Consider the following 22,337-nt stretch of genomic DNA (forward strand, 5'->3'; position numbering starts at 1 on the left):
GTAATTAGAGGCAGTCCTTGACGTCCATGCTAGTCATTTTGATTCTGAGTTATAATCTAGATTACTCGGGCTCTACGACTTCCCTCCATATTGTAGTGGTGGAAAGCACCTGCTCAGTGTCGCTAGCAAGGCAGGCTCTGCAGAAATTATGAGAGTATTTATCAAGAATATGGATATACTACATAAATTTCAGGTCAGAACTGAATGGATGATAAGAGGCATTTCTTGAATCTACGGCACGAGAAGAGAATTGGGAGGGATTGAAGACATGGATTGAAAGTTTGAAAAGTGCATCGAATAACTATGTGCTACGTTTCAGACCCGCGATTCGAAGTGCAGTGAAAGCCGAAAAAAAAATCTACATGGTGTACTTGATGGGAAAAGAACTTGACGGCAAATTGGATGTTGCAGGATGGAATTTCGATGGTTTGATGCTTTGCAGTATGCGCTTGGTAAAGAGATAGTTGATATTAATACCTAGCACAGCAATTATCATCACACCCCGCTATTTCATGCACTATTCGAATTCCCCGTTGACTCGAAACTGTCAATTCTGAAGCCACTCCTGGAAAAAGGTGCCGATGCTCACCAAATCCATTGGAAAACGAGGAAAACACCATTGGAAAGTGCTGCAGCCAAAGGGTATAGAAATGTAGTCAAGGCGTTTGTGCAATCCGAGGCGAAGGACTCGAAGCCTCAATCAGTCTTTTCATTCTCCCAAGGCCGCAAGACGACTTTGTTGCGAAATGCCGTTGGCAAAACGTGCGTTCATATTATTAAGAATATCTTGAAGCCCCAGCAATGCCGATCCTTTTTGGGAGGGGTAAAATGTACAGAGTAAGGAATAAGGGGGGCAAGATTGAGGACACCGAGAGAATCTGGGGGGAGGTAGGTGAAGGTCAAGATGTTCGTTATGTAGTCACAGTGCATCAACATCTGCCACCCAGGCTTTACTAAGAAGAATCACGAACAAACCGAATATACGGAAGCTCGCTTTTACTGCTAGTACTTATTGCGGCATGTTGCAGATCAATTCTCATGATATTGCTAAAATCTCGTTTTCACGTGGGGCATAGATATTCGTAGAAAGGTCCTAGTACCCGAACTGGCTCTCGTCGACATTTTCAATGTGCTGACGAGCGTGGTACTTGGCCTTCTCGGCATCAACGAAGTCTAGACCCTTGGTCTCAACCTCACGGTCAATGAAAGCACCGGCGAAACCAGCGAAGATCTCCTTGGCCTTGGCGTGGCTAGGGGGCTGGCCTAGAGTTTAACAGGGAAAGAATTAGTACTCTTGCTTTTCATCTTTGCAGCCTATTAAAGCTTTGAGCAGGCAGGTATGAGGGATAAGGGTGCGTACCGTTCGCGGCAACGTGGTCCTCGTAGGCCTTAGCGGCTTCGTAGCTGGCAGCACCGGCAAGCAGCTCGTGGATTTTGCTGGCCTCATGCTCCTGAGGCGGGGCGCTGTTGTACTCGTTGTAGGCCTGAGCCTGATCGGAGTCGTCTGTTTAAAGTAAGCGTAAGGTCTTGATGATAGCTTGGCGCTTATCAGGGTTGACAATATCTTTGGAAGACGTACCACTGAACCAACCCATGATGAGATGTTATTACGGAAAGTTTGGATGTTTGGAGATAGAAAGTTTGAGGGATGAAGAGAAGAAAGAAAAGAGATCAGGGGAGGAGGGAGAAGAGGGGTTCATATAGGAGGGGCATTGAGTGTAGCGTATAAACGGGCCAATCAATCCCAGGACTGAGGAGTGCCACATCACGGTTTCACTATCGTCATGATCGAAGCTCTTGATTGGTGACTGGTGTTTATTGGGTTCGGCCTCCCAATAACGTTAAGCGCTTGCGTTATAAACACCTGAAACTCGGCAGATCAATTCTGTCAGATGTCATTACCATCCGAAGCTTCATCGAAGCTGTGCTGTATGTTCACCACGTCAGCTCATGACATCAAGAGGCAAAATTCCTAGAAATTGTGGCTGTGGCGCCATCCAATCAAGGAAATTGGCGGCATTTTCTTTCTGTTTTGGGTGGGGCGAGGGAGCTACTAGCTAAGGGTCTGGAGGGGTATGGAGGGGCATTGGGGATAAACATTGGAAGGATCTTGCCACCTGAAAGCATTATGTATCTAGTTTATTCATTAGATGGCGAGCCTAGTATAAGGTTCAATCGGTATAGATTTACGAGCAGTCTTTCTAGTACATCTGAGAAATGACGCTATGTCGATCCGACTGCGCGTCAGATTGCGAGCAGGTAGCACATCATTGCATTATGCAAGCCAACGTGTATACGAAAGCATGCGAATTGAGCTTTATTTTGAATTTATGGACAATCCGATTTGCACGCAATCGTCGAACTCGGCCTAGTGAGCTGAACAGGGACTGTAAACTCAAGGCAAGAGCTACCGATCGGCTTCAAGTTCTCCTTGCCAAGATGGACAAGCTTTGATCACTCCGGAGAAAACACCCCACATGGCCCAAATTTGAATTGTGGCTGTGAAATTGACCTACAGTTATTTCTTCCCAAGTCTTGCAACGACGGAAGAGTAAAAGTGAGGGAAACTTGCTCTCAATTGAATGTTCCGGTGTAAATAAGGAATCCTTAACATCGATGCATCCATCCATTGACCTAGGAAAACGGAATTCTCCCGTCGCGTACCCGCGGGGCCAGGGGAAGAGCGCTGGTTTCCGGTTCTGCCACGCACTATTGTTTTAGGAGCTCAGATGTGGCGGACGCAGGTACGTGATTGGAAGATGCCGCATAATAGTGGGTCCGGATCAGCAGCATTGACTTTCCTAATGCGCTGTTCGTCTCGGTTGGCCAGATTGACACGTTGACTGCAACAATCAAAGATGAGCTCCGATTCGAGGCGGATCGTGGACTTGATTGGATGCATCTTTTGAAGGACGATTCAATGTTGCTACCCCTCTTCCCCACTCCCATCCCATCTCCCTTGACCTCTTTGTTTATGATATGGACCATTAGAATCGTGATTTGGATAAATATCCGTAAGTAGAGGTTAATTCCTTGATCCGCTTTCCAATTACCAAATTAGTAACCTTGGAACCTCATGATCCTTAAGTTACAGGTTTAAAGTTGGCAAACTTCGAAACCCTGAGACTAGCCCCGTGTACCTACAGAACCGTAGATCCCCACGTCTTATATTGCAATTCAGCAAAGAGCCAAATTCTAGATACCAACAACTAGCTTAATTTGTTGACCACTAGCATTGTTTTTTATCAGTACTTCAATTTAAAGCTAGGTAGGTAATAAGATGAATGGACATTCATCCATACGATGAGTCATGACTAGTCATTTCATCAGTTCAAACTAACAATTATAGAACTGCCAAGCCATATTTTTGAAACCAATGGGAAGTATAACTTGGATTTCTGCACCGCCGTACCAGTCCATATTCCCTTTTTTGCTCAATGGCCAGTAAAGTTATTGTTAGAGTCATATCGAGTCCCCCATTTCAGGACTGTCTCGTTATGTAGAGCCAGAGACGACCAAGAACTTTTTCAGCGGAGGAAGCTGGCCATAGCGGGGCAAACGAGTGGCTGAGAACTGTAAATTAGGAACATGATCCATGGAGCAGAAAAATCCGCTCCAAAGAATCGTGGTTTCGTTGACGGTGCTGAAGTTTAAATGTGAGACATCTCCGACAAGAAGCAAAAAATTGACGGAATTCACGGCCAGCAGTTGGTGCAGTGCCAGTAGGGGTCGTTTCGCGTCGGCGTAATTGTGGTTCATGAACATCATGAAGACAATCAAATCAGATCCGTAATCATGGACTCGTGTGGAAGTTGCCATCGATGGACGTCAGATCCATACCCCTAGAAATTATACACCAGGAGATGGAAGAACTTCAAGTTAAAAACGAAGATTCCTCCGGAATAAGACTACCTCAATCACCTCCAGCCTAGCCATTGAAAAGTCACACGACATCTTTACATATATTAAAGAAAATTTGTGGCCATCGCATATAAATCCCAAGCCGCCTATGCATGTTGGACACCGTTTATGAGATTCAATTGAGAGGCATCGAGTAGTATGTGAAGGCGCAGATTTCAACCTCAAGGATTCGAGTACCGCTCGGCGTAGTCAATGTCACACATCTAAACAGTCAACACTGGAGTTTCTCTGGATGCCTAAGTATGGGGAAACAGTGAGCTTGGTCTTATGTTCAGAAGGAAAAATGAAGAGATCACCTATTCGCACGTATCCGTGCGAATAGGTAAGTTAACATGTTCTGTGGAGAGTCTAGAACCGGAAGTTGTGATAGTCGTAAGGCGATGATTTTTCAACAGTGGGGCTATTCCAAACAAATCACCGAGCATTGCCATGACCCTTGTTGTCTTGTTGCACTGCTGTCATCAAATTTTCGGAGCTTAATGAGCACAACCCCTGGCTCAAGCGAGTTTTCATTCGAACTGATAGATGCGGGCAGGTTCAAGGAGGGCTCGGCCTGGTATTCAAGTTGGCCAATATGGTGCTCATATTCGCTGAATGAACGAATAGCCCGATGGGTAGTAGGGTGACTTGACCAAGAGCTACAGAAGCTAATCCTGCCAAGGCGCCAATGGCGCCGAACAATGTCGCATTTCCATTTCAAACTCGAATATGAGAATAATAGGCAGAGTCTTAGAAGGATGTAATAGATAGTATTCTACTAACCACGATTGAGAGTCATTTTTATCAAACAGCCATGACTCTAGCCAAATTATTTTTACTTACTCAATCATTCCTAGTGGATATCTCCAATTCCAAGGTGATGGAATTCGAGTCGAACATTGCTTCGGAATTGCGTAGCCTAACCCACATCCGTTGATCCGCCGGGAGAAAGATCAGAAATAGGTGCATGCCCGTCTTCAACTCCACTCATACCTATCAAACTATGTTTGATAAAAGATCATTTGATGAGTGCCGCCTTAATGCCCGGGACTCGAGTAGAATAAACAGATCTACATTAGATATTACCCCATTAGGAATAATCTCCGCAAAGCATCAATATGAGTCCCAAGGAATGTAGTTCACATCTCTTCTCTAGCCCTGATTGATATGGGTCGACTCATGGTCTGACGCAGGTACATACGTACTTTCTCTTCCCATTCCAACAGGAAATGAGCCCGAGAAAGCCCCTGAACCCCCTTAAAATATGCACTTCTTCACGAATACAGCCCCGCATCAAGTTACGCTATACGTAGTTTATTTGATAATGTTCTAACAGCGAACGCGCGTTCAGAATGAAACTCAGAGTGTTCCGTTTAAAGCTACGGTCAAAATTTGTTCTAGAAAGCAGGGTTGGATGACAGGAAGAAGTAACCCCCGGCCCTTGGGGAATTTGCTTATAAGCGGGTGCAATTGCACACTCAGACTTTTCTTCATAACAGTCAACTGTCAGCGGATTTTATTCGGGCCCAATCAAATTGGTGACTTTATATCACTCAGCCAAAAAATGAAGTGGTATACCTTGCCTCTTGCCGGATTGGTCGCCGGCACCTACGCAGCAAAGAACTGCTCCGTGGCCCGCTTGACTGACTTTCTCCTCAAAAACTCAACAGTCTACTTTGCCAAAGAATACCCGGCTCACTACAATTTCACCCTACCAATCAGTTTGAATTATGGTTTAACCTCCGACACAATGGGCATAAGCGCCTACGAGCTTCCTGTCGCTGCATGTATTGCCCAAGCTAATATCACTCTACTCAATAACACCCAGCATAGTGTTGGCTTCGTTTTGCCGGATTACTGGAACGGTCGTTTCCTCGCCAACGGTAACAGCGAGTTGACTGGCTCAGTTGGCTGGGACTCTATCATCTTTGTCTCCTGGTACGGCTTCGCTGTCGTGTCTTCTGATCTTGGTCACGAAGGAAACAACGGTAGCTTCGGTTATCACAATGAGCAGGCTCTCCAGAACTGGGGCCATCTTGCACTCCATGACGCCGTTGTGAATGGAAAGGCTTTGACTGAAGGCTACTACGGGAAGGAGATCTCTTACTCTTACTACTGCGGCTGCTCAGCTGGTCAAAAGCAAGGTCTGAAGGGAAGTTGAAGAATTCCCTGATGACTTCAATGGTGTCATTGCTGGAGCTCCAGCATGGTGGACCTCTCACCAACAGCTCTGGAATATTCTCACTGCTGTCTGGAACTTACCCGAAACTGCAGACTACCACGTCACCGATGATCAGATGTCCGCCGTTGCCACCGAAATCCTGAAGCAATGCGATCCCCAAGACGGTGTGAAGGATGGTATCCTTCAGAATCCGTTTGACTGCGTCTTCGATATCACTTCTTTGGTCTGTAACTAGACCTCTAGCAATGATACATGCCTTACATCCCCATAAATGAGCACCGTCAACAAGCTCTTCAATTTCTGGGTTGAGACAAACGATGTTTTGATTTCCCCAGGCTACACTTTGGGCACGGAAGTCAGTGCCCTTACTCTCAACGCCGTCTTCGTGACATATATCCAATATATGCTCCAGATCGGTGGAGAATGGACCTGGAAAGACTGGAACAGCCAGGAGCTTATCGCACTCTCCGACAAGTTAAATCCTGGTAATGCGACAGCCGACAACTTCGACATCTCGCCCTTCTACAAAAAGGGTGGAAAACTGATTCATTATCACGGCTACTCGGATCCAAGTATTGCAACTGGCTCCTCCTTCTACTTCTTTAATCACGTTTCCGAAGCCCTAAAGCCGATGGGTATCCCAGTTAATTCGTTCTATCGCTTCTTTGATGACCAAAGTGACTCCCTGGCTGGCAACTACTGGGGTGTTCCTGGGTTCAACGATTACAAGCATGATATCGTTCTGGCTATCATGGACTGGGTGGAGAATGGGACTGCGCCGGATTATCTTATCCCTACTAGGTGGTGGAAGGATGACCCTGCCGATGGCGTGGAGATCCAAAGGCCCATCTGTCCTCATCCCCAGCTCGCGCTATACAACGGCAGTGGTAACGCCAGCCTTTCTGAAAACTGATACTGCGGGACCTTGTATTAGGCTCTGAGTGCTACTGTCCAATGGATTATTCCAGTGGGCCAGATTTTAAAGGATTACAAAATGATCGTAAAGACTGTCACTGGCACTCGGCTATCACTTTGGTTCCCATAATTTGTCATTGTATATTTTGTGTATCATGATGATCCATTATCTCAGGCGAATATTGATTGTATGTATATACTAAAGAAAGCTCAGAACACTTCAAGTTGGGATTTCAAGTTGTCAGGTCAGACAATCAATAACTGCCTTAAAAAAGTTATATCATTTTTAAATTATTATCTTTACTTAGCGAGATCATCGATTTTTTGCCTGTGATATCTGCTTTGAATTAGTAATTTTAGTGCTGTGTGAGTAGGCTTTGGTATCATTTACTCACCTGGATACCTCGTATATCAGAAAAAGAGAGCATAATAGGTTAGGGTCAGTGGCAACTATATTTTTCAAGCCTGAACAGCACGCGCGCATATAACTGAAAGGGTCGCACAATAGACTAAGCCGTTTCTGTACCCCAATAGTCATTGTTTTGTTTAATTTTACTAGCTTCAGTTTAAAAATACTGGCCATTGAAGAGGATGAGCGTGGGCCGAGCCATCGGCTCAATGAAATACAATCGGGGAGAGGTATCCCACAAAGCCTATTGAGCACTGTTTACAGACTTGCCGACTCTATTGAGACCCTTGTTAGGGATAGCCGACGATCACAACTGCATAATGAGGCGACAGAACAAAGGCTAAAGACACGAGGCACCTGCAATGTATTCTTTGTTTGTACCTGGAAAGAATAATAATTATCCTTTGATAGTAATGCGCATTGCACTGAACCAACTACGCGGCAGCCTTTGTTTCGTCCCTGGATGAAAAACATGCCCTGGCAACACATTTACGCCGCCTATTATTTAATACCCAAGATTCCCTAGCACTGAAAGATTTTGAGCCCGCAGGCTCAATCGACTGGAATATGCCGTTCACACAAAGATCAGCGAATATCAGCACACATATTTAAACACCAACTGTCTTTTGTAAAGAAATATTGAAATCGGATTGTGAATTCGTGATAGGAAATTGAAAAATCCCCGATATGCAATCTTTTATAACTTTCGGCAGCCTACTTGTCGCAACTGCTGCTTCCTACTTTCCGGGCGGTTCCCTCTTCCCGTATAACAAGCCTATTGACAAGCGCACCGCACCGGCGGAAGGGAGCGATGGGATATGTTACAGTTATGTCCTTGCAGCATCAGATACTTGCTCCAGCCTTGCTGCAGCATATGACATTACAGAGGCAAATATTGAGAGCTACAATACAAACACGTGGGACTGGTATGGTTGCAGCGACTTGTACCAGGGTGCATTTATCTGCTTAAGCCCTGGTGCTCCTCCTATGCCGGTTGCACTTCCCCAAGCTACATGTGGTCCTCAGGTGCCCGGTACAACGCGCCCGAGCGATATGTCTAATCTAGCTTCTCTTAACCCTTGCCCATCTAATGAATGCGTAAGTTTGATCTTTAGCAGTACAATTTGGAACTCCAGAGCTAACAATTAGTCCCTTATTTAGTGTTCAACTTGGGGTCACTGCGGCACAATTTCTGGTTTCTGTGACACTGCTAATTGTATATGGAACTGTGGAGTGAAATCTGCTAGTAGCGCAGATAGTTCAACAAATAAAGCATCCAGTACCAGCACAACCAAAAAGGAAAGCTCCACTTTAACCAGCACTACAAGCTCAACAAGTACAACCAAGAAGTCGACCAGTACAACCAAGAAGTCGACCAGTACAACCAAGAAGTCGACCAGTACAACTTCTTCGGAAACATCGACGAAAAACTCAGATACCACGACCTCGGCGTCGACAAAAACTGTGACATCCACTTCATCGGCTGCCCCTTCTACCGAGACCTGGCAGATCGTAATTTACGCAGAAAGCAAATGCGAAGCGGTTGACGAGGGCTACTATGTTGTAGTTGGATTTAACTCCATGGGAGGTGAATGCCTTCGGCTTGCTGGAGGAGATATTGCTACCTATAGTGATGGCCCTGACCCGTATTGTCGCTGGTACCCTGATGCCGGCAAGGAACCTTTCACAAGCTGTGCATCGGCCACGCTCACCAAGCCCAAGTCATATTATATCTATTCTGGAGATTGTGTTGTTTATTCTGATGCAGACTGCAAGGATGAGTCGGGCTCGATATATAACCCTGATCTCGGCTGCCAGCGACCCGGTTTTAGGGCATGGAGTCCCCAGTCGACGTTTGGGTCTATGATTTGTTCGTACCTTTGAGACTACATTGCAGGATATCATTCGAGTTCAAATTTCGTTTCACGTCATGAAATTATTTGCAGTTTTATTACTTTCATTCTGATTTCTGGTATTTTTCTGGGTCATTAAGCAGGACAATTTGAAAAGACAATTTGAGGTTCCGTTTCTTAAAAAAATTGTATATCATTGCTTTGCTGTCACTTTTATGAATTCAACATTTGAACGTAGTCCCATGATTCAATTTCTGGGTTGGTCAATTCTGTAGACTGTGGAAGCGGGGTGTAGATACGCTTCGTATTCTACTTCTTCGCCGTCAAGATCATAATGATAATGCCCCCCTTTGCGTGAACCATCAGGGTCAAAGCAATGCGTATGCTCCATCCGCAGCCCCAAATTCTCAGGATCGGCACTATGCATGACAGTTAGACATACAACAGGAGCATTGAATGTATGATACGTCAGCCATTCGTTTTCCAGCTCATCCCTGTCTTGAAAGGGCAACTTCTTTGGAAAATCAGGCATGACATGAAATTTAGCCTTGCCAGACTTAAGCAAAAACACCCCACCCAAACTGACAGGATTCGAGTCACCGTAATCATCTCGTATACCAAGGCGAATGCAATTTGTGAAGTTTTGATCCCCAATCCGGCCCTTAGCTGTGACTTTAAGTACTGGACCAGGTTCGCCAGCCGACCCGTACAAATTCATCATCAGCGCACAATTCGTACTCGAGATATGTTGACATGAAGATAATCCATTTGGATCGACCTCAATAAATCGAGTATTATTAATAACTTTTAACGAACTCAAATCTTTGAAATCCGAGGTCTCGTTCTCTGACTGCCAGGAAACGTTCGGTGCTAGTTCGGCATTGTGGCCGAGATCTTGAAATGGAGCCGCCCCCGCCCCGATAAGAGATCCCCCGATGGGCGACATTTCCATCTGCTCAGCAAGGGATAATAAGGAGTATTTGGCATCGAAGTTTGGGCTAGGAAACAGATTTGGCTGTCCGCCTATATCGGCGATGCAGGGGTTTCCTGATAGCCCTGGTGCGGCGAGGTTGAATGGATGGTCGCGAAGGTCTGGACACTGTGCGACGTGGACGGTTACAGCGGCGAAATTCAATTCTAGGGCCTTTTTCATAATAGTTGCCAGCTCACCTAAAGGTGGAGCATCCCGTGGATGAACTGTGACAGTCATTATAGGATTGGAGTGTGGTTTGTCTATCAAGGTATGGGTTAGAAGGAGAGAAAAGCGATGAGCAAGCAGAAAATTGATGCGGGGAATGGGCAGATCGCGCGTTCGTCATAGTCAAGTCAAAAATCAAATTAAACTCAACATGGCGTTTGGCTAGTCGTGTACAAGACGGTGTCTACAATATGGATACGGGAATATGATTCAAATATTTACATGAACATGAACTCGAATTCTTTCCCCATTACTGCAAGACGACCTTGTAGTAAAAAGCCGTAGAAATCATTGGTCGCAGATCTAAAAACGTACTAGTAATAAAGGAATAAATATTACATATACTCAATGATAAGCTTAAGAGAGAGCCTAGAGCCGCTTACCTTAGTACACGATGTATGTATTTGTTACTAAACCCTTGAATACTGGAATGTTAGCTTGTGAAAGGCCAAGTAGGGTGCTTTATAGGATACCATAATAAAGCCAATAGATATGTTTCCATTCTGGTCTCTGTTAAGCGAAAGTTCTGCTTTCAAAGATTCATGAGAGAGTATTTCTCTTGTTTTTCAAGTTCAAGGCGACCTGTGCTACTGTGAACATGGAGCTTGAGCCTCCTTCGGCATACTACATTGAAGTCGCAAGAACCTCGCTGTGCCTAGGAGCCTATACTTTGGAGAACATCATTTAAAAATGCAAAGAGGCTGTAATTATAAGTTATCTCTGTTTTATAAAACTATTATGAGGCCCAAGGATGCCGCAAAAAGACAGACAAAGCAATCTGAACCTATTTTGATTGTCATCGGCGCTGCCCACCAGAGCGCCCACCATGCAGCATGACATCAGCCAAAACAAGAAGAAAAAAAGAGACTTCGAGGGGCCAATGGCCGGGCCGGTAAAAAGCGTCAGCCGATTGGCGATTTCTATCTGAGCCCAGTCATCTATTGGAGAAAGAGTGGGAAATAGGGTGCACGCTCGTGTATTCCTGCGCTTAGGGAACAACATGGGTGGAGGGATGGACAGACTCGCGACAACCTGCACTTAGGAGACAACCACTTGCACTTAGGGGAATAGCGGCGGATCTGTACGCCACAATCAATTCCACGGTCGAAAAAAGTACATATTTGGCCGGTTTGGCCTCTTTTTGATTTTCTCTCTTTTACAATTTCTCTTCTACAACTCGAATAATCCTTGGAGATCCTTGAATTCATCCCGAGGTTTGGCATTGTCTCTCTGTCTCCTTCTATCCTCTATCTTATCGCGGATCGACCTTCCCTCTTTCATCTTCCCCGCAATCCACTCCAATTTCCATCATGGCTACCAACGGCTCTTTCTCGCACTACCACGCTGCCTCTACGGAGGAGGCCATTCAGGCCGAGAAGAATTATGCTGCTCACAATTATCACCCATTGCCTGTCGTGTTTGCCCGCGCTCAGGGCACTTCCGTATGGGACCCTGAGGGGCGCCACTATCTCGACTTCCTCTCCGCCTACTCTGCTGTGAATCAGGGCCATTGTCACCCTAAGTTAGTCGCTGCTCTTGTTGATCAAGCTTCGCGAGTTACGCTCAGCTCGCGCGCGTTCTACAATGATGTTTTCCCTCGCTTTGCTCAGTTCGTCACTGAGTACTTCGGCTTCGACATGGTCCTGCCCATGAACACAGGTGCCGAGGCCGTTGAGACAGGTATTAAGATTGCTCGCAAATGGGGCTACAAAGTCAAGGGCATCCCGGAGAACCAGGCGGTGATTTTGAGCGCCGAGAACAACTTTCACGGTCGGACAGTAAGCTACCCCTTGCGCATTCCCTTTCCTCGTGAGCTATGACGTATGCAGAATCAGATGGGCTGACTCTCGTTTGCTTCGTGTATTAGTTCGCTGCCATCTCGCTGTCCTCTGACCCCGAATCGCGGGAGCACTATGGCCCTTACCTTCCCGGCATTGGATGCACCATCCCCGGTACTGAGAAGCCCATCGCATACAATGACAAGGCTGCTCTGCGCGAGGCCTTTGAGAAAGCTGGATCCAACCTGGCTGCCTTCTTAGTTGAGCCTATCCAGGGTGAGGCTGGCATTGTCGTCCCTGATGTGGAGTACTTGCAAGAGGCTCGCGCTTTGTGTGACAAGCACAATGTCCTTTTGATTTGCGATGAGATCCAGACTGGTATCGCCCGTACTGGCAAGCTACTTTGCCACGAGTGGAGCGGAATTAAGCCCGACCTCGTCCTGCTGGGCAAGGCCATCTCGGGCGGTATGTACCCCGTCTCATGCGTGCTTGGCAGCAAGGACGTCATGCTCACGATCGAGGCCGGAACCCATGGTTCGACCTATGGCGGTAACCCCCTGGGCTGTGCCGTCGCAATCCGTGCCCTGGAGGTTGTTCGTGAGGAGAACATGGTGGAGCGAGCTGAGACGCTCGGCCATCTCTTCCGCAAGGGCCTGGAGGATATTAAGAGTCCTCTTATTCAGACAGTCCGCGGAAAGGGTCTGCTGAATGCTATTGTTATTGACGAATCTAAAACAAATGGACACTCTGCTTGGGATCTTTGCATGCTGATGAAGGAGAAGGGCTTGCTGGTAAGTGATGAGTGATTATCGTCCTTGTTTCAAGACGGGGCAAAGAGAGAAAGATAGCTAACTTGTATATTCCAATAGGCCAAGCCAACTCACCAGAACATCATACGTCTGGCTCCCCCGTTGGTCATCACCGAAGAGGAGATCCAGCAGTCGCTCAACATTATCAGCCAAGCTGTGGCCGAGCTCCCAACACTCAAAGGCGCGGCCGAGGAGCACGTCATTCCTCCTCCAGAGAAGAAGGTCAAGATCGGCCTCGAGAACTAAAGAACCTATCGGCTCACGATGAATACAAGTCGGACCAGTCGATCGCGGATTTCTAGACCATAGGACCCGCCGTGATCTACAATGGTCAGCGTGGCCAGGTGATAGACGCGCATGGGTCTAGAGCTGCACAGGCCAAACATAAAAAACTGATAGACAGTGTCTCGGATGGTAGATACATGCCTCCCTACGATGTAACGATGGAATAGACCCGACAGGGATTGTATGCACGGTCTGGCATAAGGCCGATATATATATTTTTTGGCTTAAATAGCTTATCCACAACAAGTTCAGAAGTTCACGAACCCGAATCCGTATCCGTATCACTGTAGCTCCATACTTAAATAGGAAATATGTCCAGGTGGAATATAAGGCAGTATTTGCCGCAGTATTTGCGCTCGGTTGCGCCTGCGGAATTCATGGATTGAATTCCGTGGAGCATAGGAGTTGCCCCCTTTAATGCTTCTGCCAAACGTGCGGCTTCGGCTCCACCAGTCAGTCACTCGGACAATTCGCCTATCTCGGGGGGCTTTTTTAGTAGTATTTGATTGGCCAGTTTCTTTCATTATTAATCACGGGCACGGAGCAAATTGATCCCGATCTCCGTTATTTCTGGATAGCGAATGCGAATACGAATACGAACAGCTAAACTGGTTTAACTGGTTTAAACTGGTTTAAATGGGACACCGTCTTTTCCACTCTTCTACTGCATTTGCTTATGAATTCTGATATGTAATCCCTTTAAGCCTTATGATTCCCCCACTTGACGATTTGACAAGCCGGGGGTGGAGAGCTATGCACAAACACAAAGTTTGTACAGTTTGATCAGTTTACTTCCTGTGGATGTTGAACTATTGTGAAAAAGATAAGGAGGTTCCGGTCACCAATAGAAAATAGTATCAATCAGAGATTAGTTTCAAATGGTGGCTATTGGGCCCGGAGTGGTGTATAGGTGTAGCGTACAATTGTTGGCCACTGCATAAATGGTAGATACAGCTCTCGGGCCTTCACAGACCCGGGGAATTCACCACGGGCATTTCTATTGCCCGAGAAACATAGAACTGGAATATCACGGACAATTCAAGAAATTCTTTCAGCGGTTTTTCTCTACTCAACACGAACTCGACTGAGTTAAATTATACGTCACCGACAAAAACCTTTGACTTAAATACATGCATTCCCACTGTGTATGACTTCCACAGTTGAGTCATACCCATCCATACATAAGCGCATTGATTGCCGGTTTCAGTATCGTCGGAACTCCGCTCAATCGCCCCACCATTCATTTTTCTTGCAGCCACTAAATCCGATATGCAATCCTAATGGATCAATGAGATGGAACCTGGCTTAACCCCGACCTAAAATACAAAATTATTAAAATATCCACCCGTCCGACCTCGAATTTGCTTGTTTTCTCTTTTCTCTTTCCAGTCCGATCCGTGACTTTTTTCTTTCTTCTTCGACTCAGTCACCGGTTCGGTGTCACCTATTATGGCTGCGCCATTGCCGGATACCACGCCGCCGCAGGTTGTGGTCGTGGCAAATGCAGACCTTCCGGAGGCTTCAAGCGGTAGATCTGCATCCGTTGAGAATCCCAAGGCGCCGCAGCTGGATGTGATGAGCTTCGAGTCGCCAAAGAAGAAGCAGAAGTGGTATAATCGACTCAATCCCGTAAGATGGCAGACTCCACCACCTGTTCCGGAGGAACGGTCCGTGTCGAGGGAATACGGCGCTGGGTTTTTCAGTATCATTACTTTCCAGTGGATGTCGCCTTTGATGAATGTAAGTTTTACGACAGCGATACAGGGCAATTAATATGCGCAATGAAGCTATTTTATTATTATTATTTTGTTTATTTTGCCCTCTTACTAACAGGTGTATAGGTCGGGTACCTGCGTTCGCTGGACTTACAAGATATCTGGACTGTGAACCCTGATCGCAGTGTAGATGTTCTATCAGAGCGGCTAACCGCAGCATTAGAGCGTCGCACAGCAGCCAAGAGCAAGCGTATTTTGACAGGCGCCCTTTACGACACATTTCGCTTCGAATTTCTCCTCGGTGGCTTTTGTCAATTCTGGAGTTCCCTTTTGCTGGTCTTTGCGCCCTACTTAACTCGTTACTTGATCCAATATGCTACCGATGCCTACGAAGCAAAAGAACTGGGCGTCCCAGAGCCAAATGTCGGTCGCGGCATGGGGTTTGTCATCGGTATTACTTTGATGCAGGCCATGCAGAGTATATGCACCAACCAATTCTTGTACCGAGGCCAGATGGTCGGTGGTCAAATCCGCGCTGTTCTAATCTCCCTGGTGTTTAACAAGGCCATGAGACTTTCAGCTCGAGCAAAGGCAGGAGGAAAAGCGACCGACGAAGAGGTGGCGGCCCTTGAGACTGCTAGAGACGCTGCCCTCAACAAGGAAATTGGCGAAAAGCCCGAAGAAAAGCCCGAGGAGAAGAAATCTGATAAGAAGGACTCGAAAGACGCAACTGATGTCAATGGAGTCGCCGGTGACGGTCGCGGATGGAGCAACGGCCGTATTGTGGCATTAATGAGTATCGATGTCGACCGAATCAACCTCGCCATGGGGATGTTCCACATGTTGTGGACAGCGCCTATTTCCATCATCGTCACTTTGGTTCTTCTTTTGGTCAATCTTGGTGTCAGTTGTCTTGCTGGATACGGACTCTTGATTCTGAGTATGCCATTTCTTATCTACGCCATGCGGTCTCTTGTCGTGCGCCGAAAAGCTATCAACAAAATTACCGACGAACGTGTGTCGCTCACTCAGGAAATTATTCAGGCCGTGCGATTTGTTAAGTTCTTTGGATGGGAAAGCAGTTTCCTTGGTCGGTTGAAGGCCATTCGCGCCCGAGAGATCCGTGCCATTCAAACGATTATGGCAATTCGCAACGGTATTCTCTGCATTTCGATGTCTATTCCTGTCTTCTCTTCCATGCTGGCATTCGTCACATTCTCCCTCACACACCACAGCATGAATGCAGCTGATATTTTCTCTTCGCTTGCATTGTTCAACTCTCTGCGTATGCCCCTGAACATGTTGCCTTTGGTGCTCGGTCAACTTGGTGACGCCATTACTGCTGTGCAACGAATTCAAGAATTCCTACTTGCTGAAGAGCAGAAGGAAGAGATTGAACACCTTGAAGATATGAAAAATGCGATCGAAATTGAGCGTGCTTCATTTACCTGGGAGCGCCTACCAAGCCAGGAAGATTCTGCGAACGCTGGTAAGCTGGACAAGAAAGCAGCTAAGATGTTTGAAGCTTCCAAAGAGAACGAAAAGACTGTGAAGGAGCAGCCCACAGAACCATTCAAGCTTCGACACGTGGACCTTGAGGTCGGACGCAATGAGCTGCTGGCAGTCATTGGAACAGTTGGCTGTGGTAAGAGTTCTCTCCTCTCTGCACTTGCCGGTGACATGCGTGTCACTGATGGTAAGGTTCGAATGAGTACTACTCGTGCTTTTTGCCCTCAATATGCCTGGATTCAGAATACATCCGTTCGCAAGAACATTCTGTTTGGTAAGGACTATGATGAAGCCTGGTACAATGAAGTCGTCGATGCCTGCGCCCTCACTCCAGATCTCGAGATTCTTCCCAACGGCGATGCGACGGAGATTGGTGAGCGTGGTATCACAGTGTCTGGAGGACAGAAGCAGCGTCTGAACATTGCGCGCGCCATCTATTTCAATGCGGAGCTTGTTCTCATGGATGATCCTCTCTCTGCGGTCGATGCTCACGTCGGCCGTCACATTATGGACAAGGCCATCTGCGGCTTACTGAAGGACCGATGCAGAATCTTGGCAACCCATCAACTTCATGTCCTCAATCGATGCGACCGAATTGTCGTTATGGACGAAGGTCGGATCCACGCAGTCGACACATTCGATAATCTCATGCGCGACAATCAACTCTTCCAACGCCTCATGTCAACATCAGGACAGGACGATGCGGAGGATGACGACGAAAAACACGAAGAAGACATCGATGAGGTTGATGAAAAGGGCAAGGGTAACAAGGGCGCTGAACCTGGCAAGCCTGCCAACGTGTTAATGACCCAAGAAGAGATGGCCACTTCTTCTGTTAGTTGGAGCGTGTGGAAAGCATACATCAAAGCATCTGGTAGCTACTTCAATGCTTTTGGTTGTATTTTCTTCCTGGTTCTTGCGAACGTTGCCAACATTTGGACCAGTCTCTGGCTTTCTTATTGGACTTCCAACAAATACCCCCAGCTTTCCACTGGTGCTTACATCGGCATTTACGCTGGATTGGCTACTAGTGTCACCATCATTATGTTCACCTTCTCGACTTATATGACTACCTGCGGAACCAACTCAAGTCGAACAATGCTTCAGCGTGCGATGACTCGTGTGCTTCGTGCTCCGATGTCATTCTTCGACACGACACCTTTGGGCCGTATAACCAACCGCTTCTCGAAAGATATTCAAGTTATGGATAACGAACTTTCCGACGCCATGCGAATCTATGCATTCACGATGACTATTATCATTTCAGTTATGATTTTGATTGTCGTCTTCTATTACTACGTGAGTCACTCATATTGTATTCGATCCCATCAAAAATTATGTACTAACTATTCTCAGTTCGTCATTGCGCTTGTACCACTTCTCGTCCTATTCCTGCTCGCCTCAAACTATTATCGTGCATCTGCCCGCGAGATGAAACGTCACGAATCCGTTTTGCGATCAATGGTCTACGCCAAATTTGGCGAGGCGATTACTGGTGTCGCATCTATTCGAGCCTATGGAGTGGAAAAGCAATTCGAGCGAAGCATCAGCAACTCCATCGATACAATGAACGGCGCTTACTTCCTGACATTCTCTAACCAACGCTGGCTGAGTGTGCGACTTGATGTTGTAGCCGTTTGCCTTGTCTTTGTCATCGGTGTCTTGGTTGTCACATCTCGATTCAACGTCTCACCAAGTATCTCGGGTCTTATTCTTTCTTACATTCTCGCTATCGCGCAAATGTTGCAATTCACCGTCCGCCAACTCGCTGAGGTAGAGAATAACATGAATGCCACAGAGCGTGTCAACTACTACGGTACCGAGCTAGAGGAGGAGGCCCCATTGACACTAGGCGTGGTCCCTGAGAGCTGGCCTGAAAAGGGTCACATTGAGTTCAAAGACACCAAGATGCGATACAGAGCGGAGTTGCCCCTTGTCCTCAAGGGCCTCAGCATGGACATTCGCGGAGGTGAGCGTATTGGAATTGTCGGTCGCACTGGTGCAGGCAAGTCCAGTATTATGTCTGCGCTGTTCCGCCTTACAGAATTATCTGAAGGTACCATCGAAATCGACGGTGTTGACATTTCGAAAATCGGTCTTTTCGATCTCCGTTCCCGACTAGCCATCATTCCACAAGACCCAGCTCTTTTCAAAGGCACAATCCGAACCAACCTCGATCCATTCGATGAGCACAGTGATCTAGAGCTATGGTCCGCACTCCGCAAGGCCTATCTGATTGGCGACGAAACCCTCGGTCCAGACACAGACGTGGTGCCTAGCGACCCTCCCACTGGCATCTCAACGCCCATCACAGGTAGCGACTCCAAGCCTCGACCTGGTAAACGCCTAACACTCGAGACCCCCGTCGACGAAGAGGGTCTGAACTTCTCCCTTGGTCAGCGCCAGCTTATGGCTCTCGCTCGAGCTCTGGTCCGCGATGCACGTATCATCGTCTGTGATGAAGCGACTTCCTCTGTGGACTTTGAGACGGATCAGAAGATTCAATATACCATGGCGCAGGGCTTCGAGGGTAAGACTTTGTTGTGTATTGCCCATCGTCTTCGTACCATCATTCACTATGATCGCATTTGTGTGATGGATCAGGGTCAGATTGCTGAGATGGATAGCCCCATTGCGCTATATGATAAGCCAGATGGTATCTTCCGTGCTATGTGTGAGCGCAGCAGTATCTCTCGACAAGATATTCTGGATGAGAACTGAAAAGACTTGGAATAATAAGTAAAAGTATATAATGGTTGGAATTTTTTCATGGATGTTAATAATTTTTCACGCATATTCTCCGACGCACATACGGATTAGATTTAAAATGCAAATAATTTTTTTACCTCAAATATCACTTCTTCTTTATAAATCAAAATATCCATACAAATCATAAAATAAATAACAGTAGCAGATGAAATCTCCAACCCTACAAATTCTTATCCAACTCACAAACAAGCTCCATCCCCATATTTCTCAACATCCCTTCAACACCAGCATCCTTCCACCCCTTCAAATCCCTCTCATCAATCTCAACTTCCTCCCTCTCCCCCTCTCCGACCGGCAACCCCGTAAACTTAATCGGCAATCCAACCGTCGTCCCAACAACCCTCATCCTCAATCCACTCAACACACCCTTCAAATGATCCGCCGCCTTAGCCCCACCACGAGACCCATAAGTAACAATCGCAGCAGGCTTTCCCTTCCACTCATAAAAGAGGTAATCAAGCGCATTCTTCAAGCTAGCTGGTATACTCCAGTTATATTGCGGAGTGACGAAGATAAAGGCGTCATATTCGCGGACAACAGCGGACCACGCCCTTGTATGAGGCTTTGAGTAGTGTGGTGTTGGGTCTGAGGGGGGCAGGCTGGCGGGTATGACGGATTCATCGTAGAGGGGTAGAGATTGGGCTTGAAGGTCGATAATCGAGAGGGTTATGTGGCGCGGGTCTGTGTCTGGAGTTTGATGGCCCGAGGAAGTTGCTTTGCGGGTGGGTATTGTTGGATCTGTGTCGAGGGCGTCATGGACGTATTTGGTTATTGTTGGGTTGAGGCGCGGAGTGCGGGTGCTGCTTGTTACAATTGCAACTCGTTTTGGGGGCATATTGCTGATTTGAGGTAGAGCATGAGTGTAACGTGGTGCGATATTGGAATAAATCTTCAAAATTTTGCAAGTGCAAGACGAAATGAAATGACAATGTAGCTGGGATGTTCAGAAAGTCTGGAAGAACGTTTTGATTTATAGTTTGGGAGCTCCGCGGATCCGCGGAGGAAAAAGCTTATTTAGGAATCTGTAGAATGTGGCGACCGAGGTGTCACTTTTCAATCAATTCTGTGCCCTGGTGTATGGACGGATTGTTGACTTAAAATATATAAATAAAAATTTCATTAGAAGAAATACCTGGTTATCTTGGAACTCATAAAAGTATACTGCTACAGAATGCGAAATCGATTATGGAATTCCAAATTATTGGTATTGTATTCCATAGATGGCCATGACCGCCGATAATCTGAACTTGTAGCCTTTGTATTCACACAAGAGTACTGGGAAAACCGATAAAGGATACCAAAAACCAATACTAAGGCAAATTATATATAGCATCTGTCCATGAGGTTGCCCTTGCGTTTGGAATCCATTTCGTGTTCAATTCCTTGGATCCCACTGCGTGGATCAACTTGAATGCTTGAAGAATGTGTCGCTTACTGCTCAACAATAATTCATCAGCAACAGGGCCCATCAATATTTGTTAGAACCCCAAAATCTGGCATTTATTACTCACAGCCTATGTGAATAGTCCACCGTAAGTCAATCCTATCAAAGTAGCTATGCTTCTATCATTTCAATTTACACTTACGCACTGTTGAATCCATATCACCATTAGTATCGATAAAATTCAAGTGCATTCATCCCGATACAAGTAAAATAACTTACTTGCTTTTTAAAGTTTTCATAACCGTCAGACCTGAAATTAATAGATTCATAGTTGCTCGAATAGTTTTCACTTACAACCTGTTGAATTCACCATGAGTGTTAGTGAAGTTCTGACTATATGGACATGCTTTATGGATATGGTAATGACTTACATCCTATAATTTTTGTAAATCAGCGCAAGTTACTGCAGAGTGGTCAATCTCTTCCGAGTTGTCGCACGGATCTAAGACTTACGACCTATTTCCGATGCAGATTGATTAGTACTGTGGATCAAGACAGCCATCCAATTCTCAAATGGATTCTCAGACTTACACACTGTTTGTGTATTATTAGTCATCTGCAGGTCATATGTAAGAAAGGACAGCATGGCTTTGATCACTTACGCCGGTACAGCCACATTGCGATGCGCAGCTGTCAGTTGAGCAACTGACGTCACACTGGTTGTTTGTTCCAAATGTTAGAGTACTATACGGAGATGATAGACGTTGTAAGTTTCCAAGACATACGTCACTTCCATTGGGATTGTCAACGCATGAGCACTCATTCAAGCAGTCAGCAGCGGATGCACTCATTGATATGCCAAGGATGGCTGCAAGAAAGATGAATGGGCGCATATTGAAGATTTGGTAAAGAAAATAAGATAAAGATGCCGAGAGAAATTATTTCTAGCGGGAAGGGTAGTGATGTGTTTCTTTTATACTCTAAGAAGGGTCAAGGAAAACAAGTCTTATGCTCGGCAACACAAGCTCATGCGGAGATTTGGTGAATTGTTGACCTCCACTTCGCACTCGAATATCGTCTCCGTTCTCCAGTCTACTGCTTTTACGTAACATAACGTAACAGAATCACTTCTAAATTGAATGAAAAAGTACCACATAAATTATTGTGGACTTTTAATTGGCACGTATGTCCGGAATATCCTGTTCAGCTACATGCCATCTTATCCGGGGTCCATTTCTCGGGGCCGCCCCATACACAATCCACTACTATGTAATCGGGTCCGCTCAAGCCCTACGCTCCACCTAAATGCATATTCAAGGTTCATGGCCAATCGGCAACCTCTCCAAAACCCTGCACCAGGGTTACATATCAGTCTACCGGCCCTAAAACTTGTCACCGTCTTTCTCCCCACCTCAATCCTTCCGGCAGTATCGGCTCCTAACGTGGGGCTTTGTGATGAGGTAGATTGGATCCAATGCCAGAGATGCCGTGGCTGGAGTGCAGATCCCCTTCCTCCTGGCACTGGCTCGGGCAAGCTCTTTGCCATCGGTGAGGTGAGCATGATATTTGCGACGAAATGATCTTCTTGGTGGAATTTGTAATACCATTGCAGTTCTCTTGATTATTGGATT

At 46.3% G+C, this 22,337-nt stretch overlaps 8 protein-coding genes across 8 annotated transcripts; 5 read left to right on the plus strand and 3 right to left on the minus strand.

The window, feature by feature from the left end:
* Window positions 1–1,093: 1,093 nt before the first annotated feature.
* On the minus strand, window positions 1,094–1,595 carry N7478_003485 (DUF3759 domain-containing protein; the record flags this gene model as incomplete). Its single annotated transcript, XM_056919699.1, has 3 exons — window positions 1,094–1,263; window positions 1,361–1,504; window positions 1,580–1,595. The coding sequence occupies 3 exons, from the start codon at window positions 1,593–1,595 to the stop codon at window positions 1,094–1,096; spliced, it is 330 nt and encodes a 109-aa protein (XP_056782857.1).
* A 3,869-nt stretch (window positions 1,596–5,464) lies between these two features.
* On the plus strand, window positions 5,465–6,317 carry N7478_003486 (uncharacterized protein; the record flags this gene model as incomplete). The annotated part of the gene is given in 2 exon segments (XM_056919700.1): window positions 5,465–6,044; window positions 6,064–6,317. 2 exon segments carry the CDS (start codon window positions 5,465–5,467, stop codon window positions 6,315–6,317), a joined length of 834 nt encoding a protein of 277 aa, XP_056782858.1.
* A 36-nt stretch (window positions 6,318–6,353) lies between these two features.
* Window positions 6,354–6,995, plus strand: N7478_003487 (uncharacterized protein; the record flags this gene model as incomplete). The annotated part of the gene is made up of 1 exon (XM_056919701.1): window positions 6,354–6,995. One exon carries the CDS (start codon window positions 6,354–6,356, stop codon window positions 6,993–6,995), a length of 642 nt encoding a protein of 213 aa, XP_056782859.1.
* Window positions 6,996–8,093: 1,098 nt separating this feature from the next.
* Window positions 8,094–9,290, plus strand: N7478_003488 (uncharacterized protein; the record flags this gene model as incomplete). Its single annotated transcript, XM_056919702.1, has 2 exons — window positions 8,094–8,504; window positions 8,568–9,290. 2 exons carry the CDS (start codon window positions 8,094–8,096, stop codon window positions 9,288–9,290), a joined length of 1,134 nt encoding a protein of 377 aa, XP_056782860.1.
* Window positions 9,291–9,506: 216 nt separating this feature from the next.
* Window positions 9,507–10,469, minus strand: N7478_003489 (uncharacterized protein; the record flags this gene model as incomplete). Its single annotated transcript, XM_056919703.1, has 1 exon — window positions 9,507–10,469. One exon carries the CDS (start codon window positions 10,467–10,469, stop codon window positions 9,507–9,509), a length of 963 nt encoding a protein of 320 aa, XP_056782861.1.
* A 1,298-nt stretch (window positions 10,470–11,767) lies between these two features.
* Window positions 11,768–13,290, plus strand: car2 (ornithine-oxo-acid transaminase; the record flags this gene model as incomplete). Its single annotated transcript, XM_056919704.1, has 3 exons — window positions 11,768–12,235; window positions 12,325–13,026; window positions 13,105–13,290. The coding sequence occupies 3 exons, from the start codon at window positions 11,768–11,770 to the stop codon at window positions 13,288–13,290; spliced, it is 1,356 nt and encodes a 451-aa protein (XP_056782862.1).
* A 1,488-nt stretch (window positions 13,291–14,778) lies between these two features.
* N7478_003491 (ATP-binding cassette transporter YOR1) lies at window positions 14,779–19,274 on the plus strand (the record flags this gene model as incomplete). Its single annotated transcript, XM_056919705.1, has 3 exons — window positions 14,779–15,069; window positions 15,171–17,852; window positions 17,910–19,274. The coding sequence occupies 3 exons, from the start codon at window positions 14,779–14,781 to the stop codon at window positions 19,272–19,274; spliced, it is 4,338 nt and encodes a 1,445-aa protein (XP_056782863.1).
* A 208-nt stretch (window positions 19,275–19,482) lies between these two features.
* N7478_003492 (flavin-dependent quinone reductase) lies at window positions 19,483–20,157 on the minus strand (the record flags this gene model as incomplete). Its single annotated transcript, XM_056919706.1, has 1 exon — window positions 19,483–20,157. The coding sequence occupies one exon, from the start codon at window positions 20,155–20,157 to the stop codon at window positions 19,483–19,485; it is 675 nt and encodes a 224-aa protein (XP_056782864.1).
* Window positions 20,158–22,337: the final 2,180 nt, after the last annotated feature.

This window comes from Penicillium angulare, assembly GCF_028827245.1.
Source record: "Penicillium angulare strain IBT 27051 chromosome Unknown utg000003l_segment0_segment0, whole genome shotgun sequence".
In the NCBI taxonomy this organism is placed as follows: domain Eukaryota; kingdom Fungi; phylum Ascomycota; class Eurotiomycetes; order Eurotiales; family Aspergillaceae; genus Penicillium; species Penicillium angulare.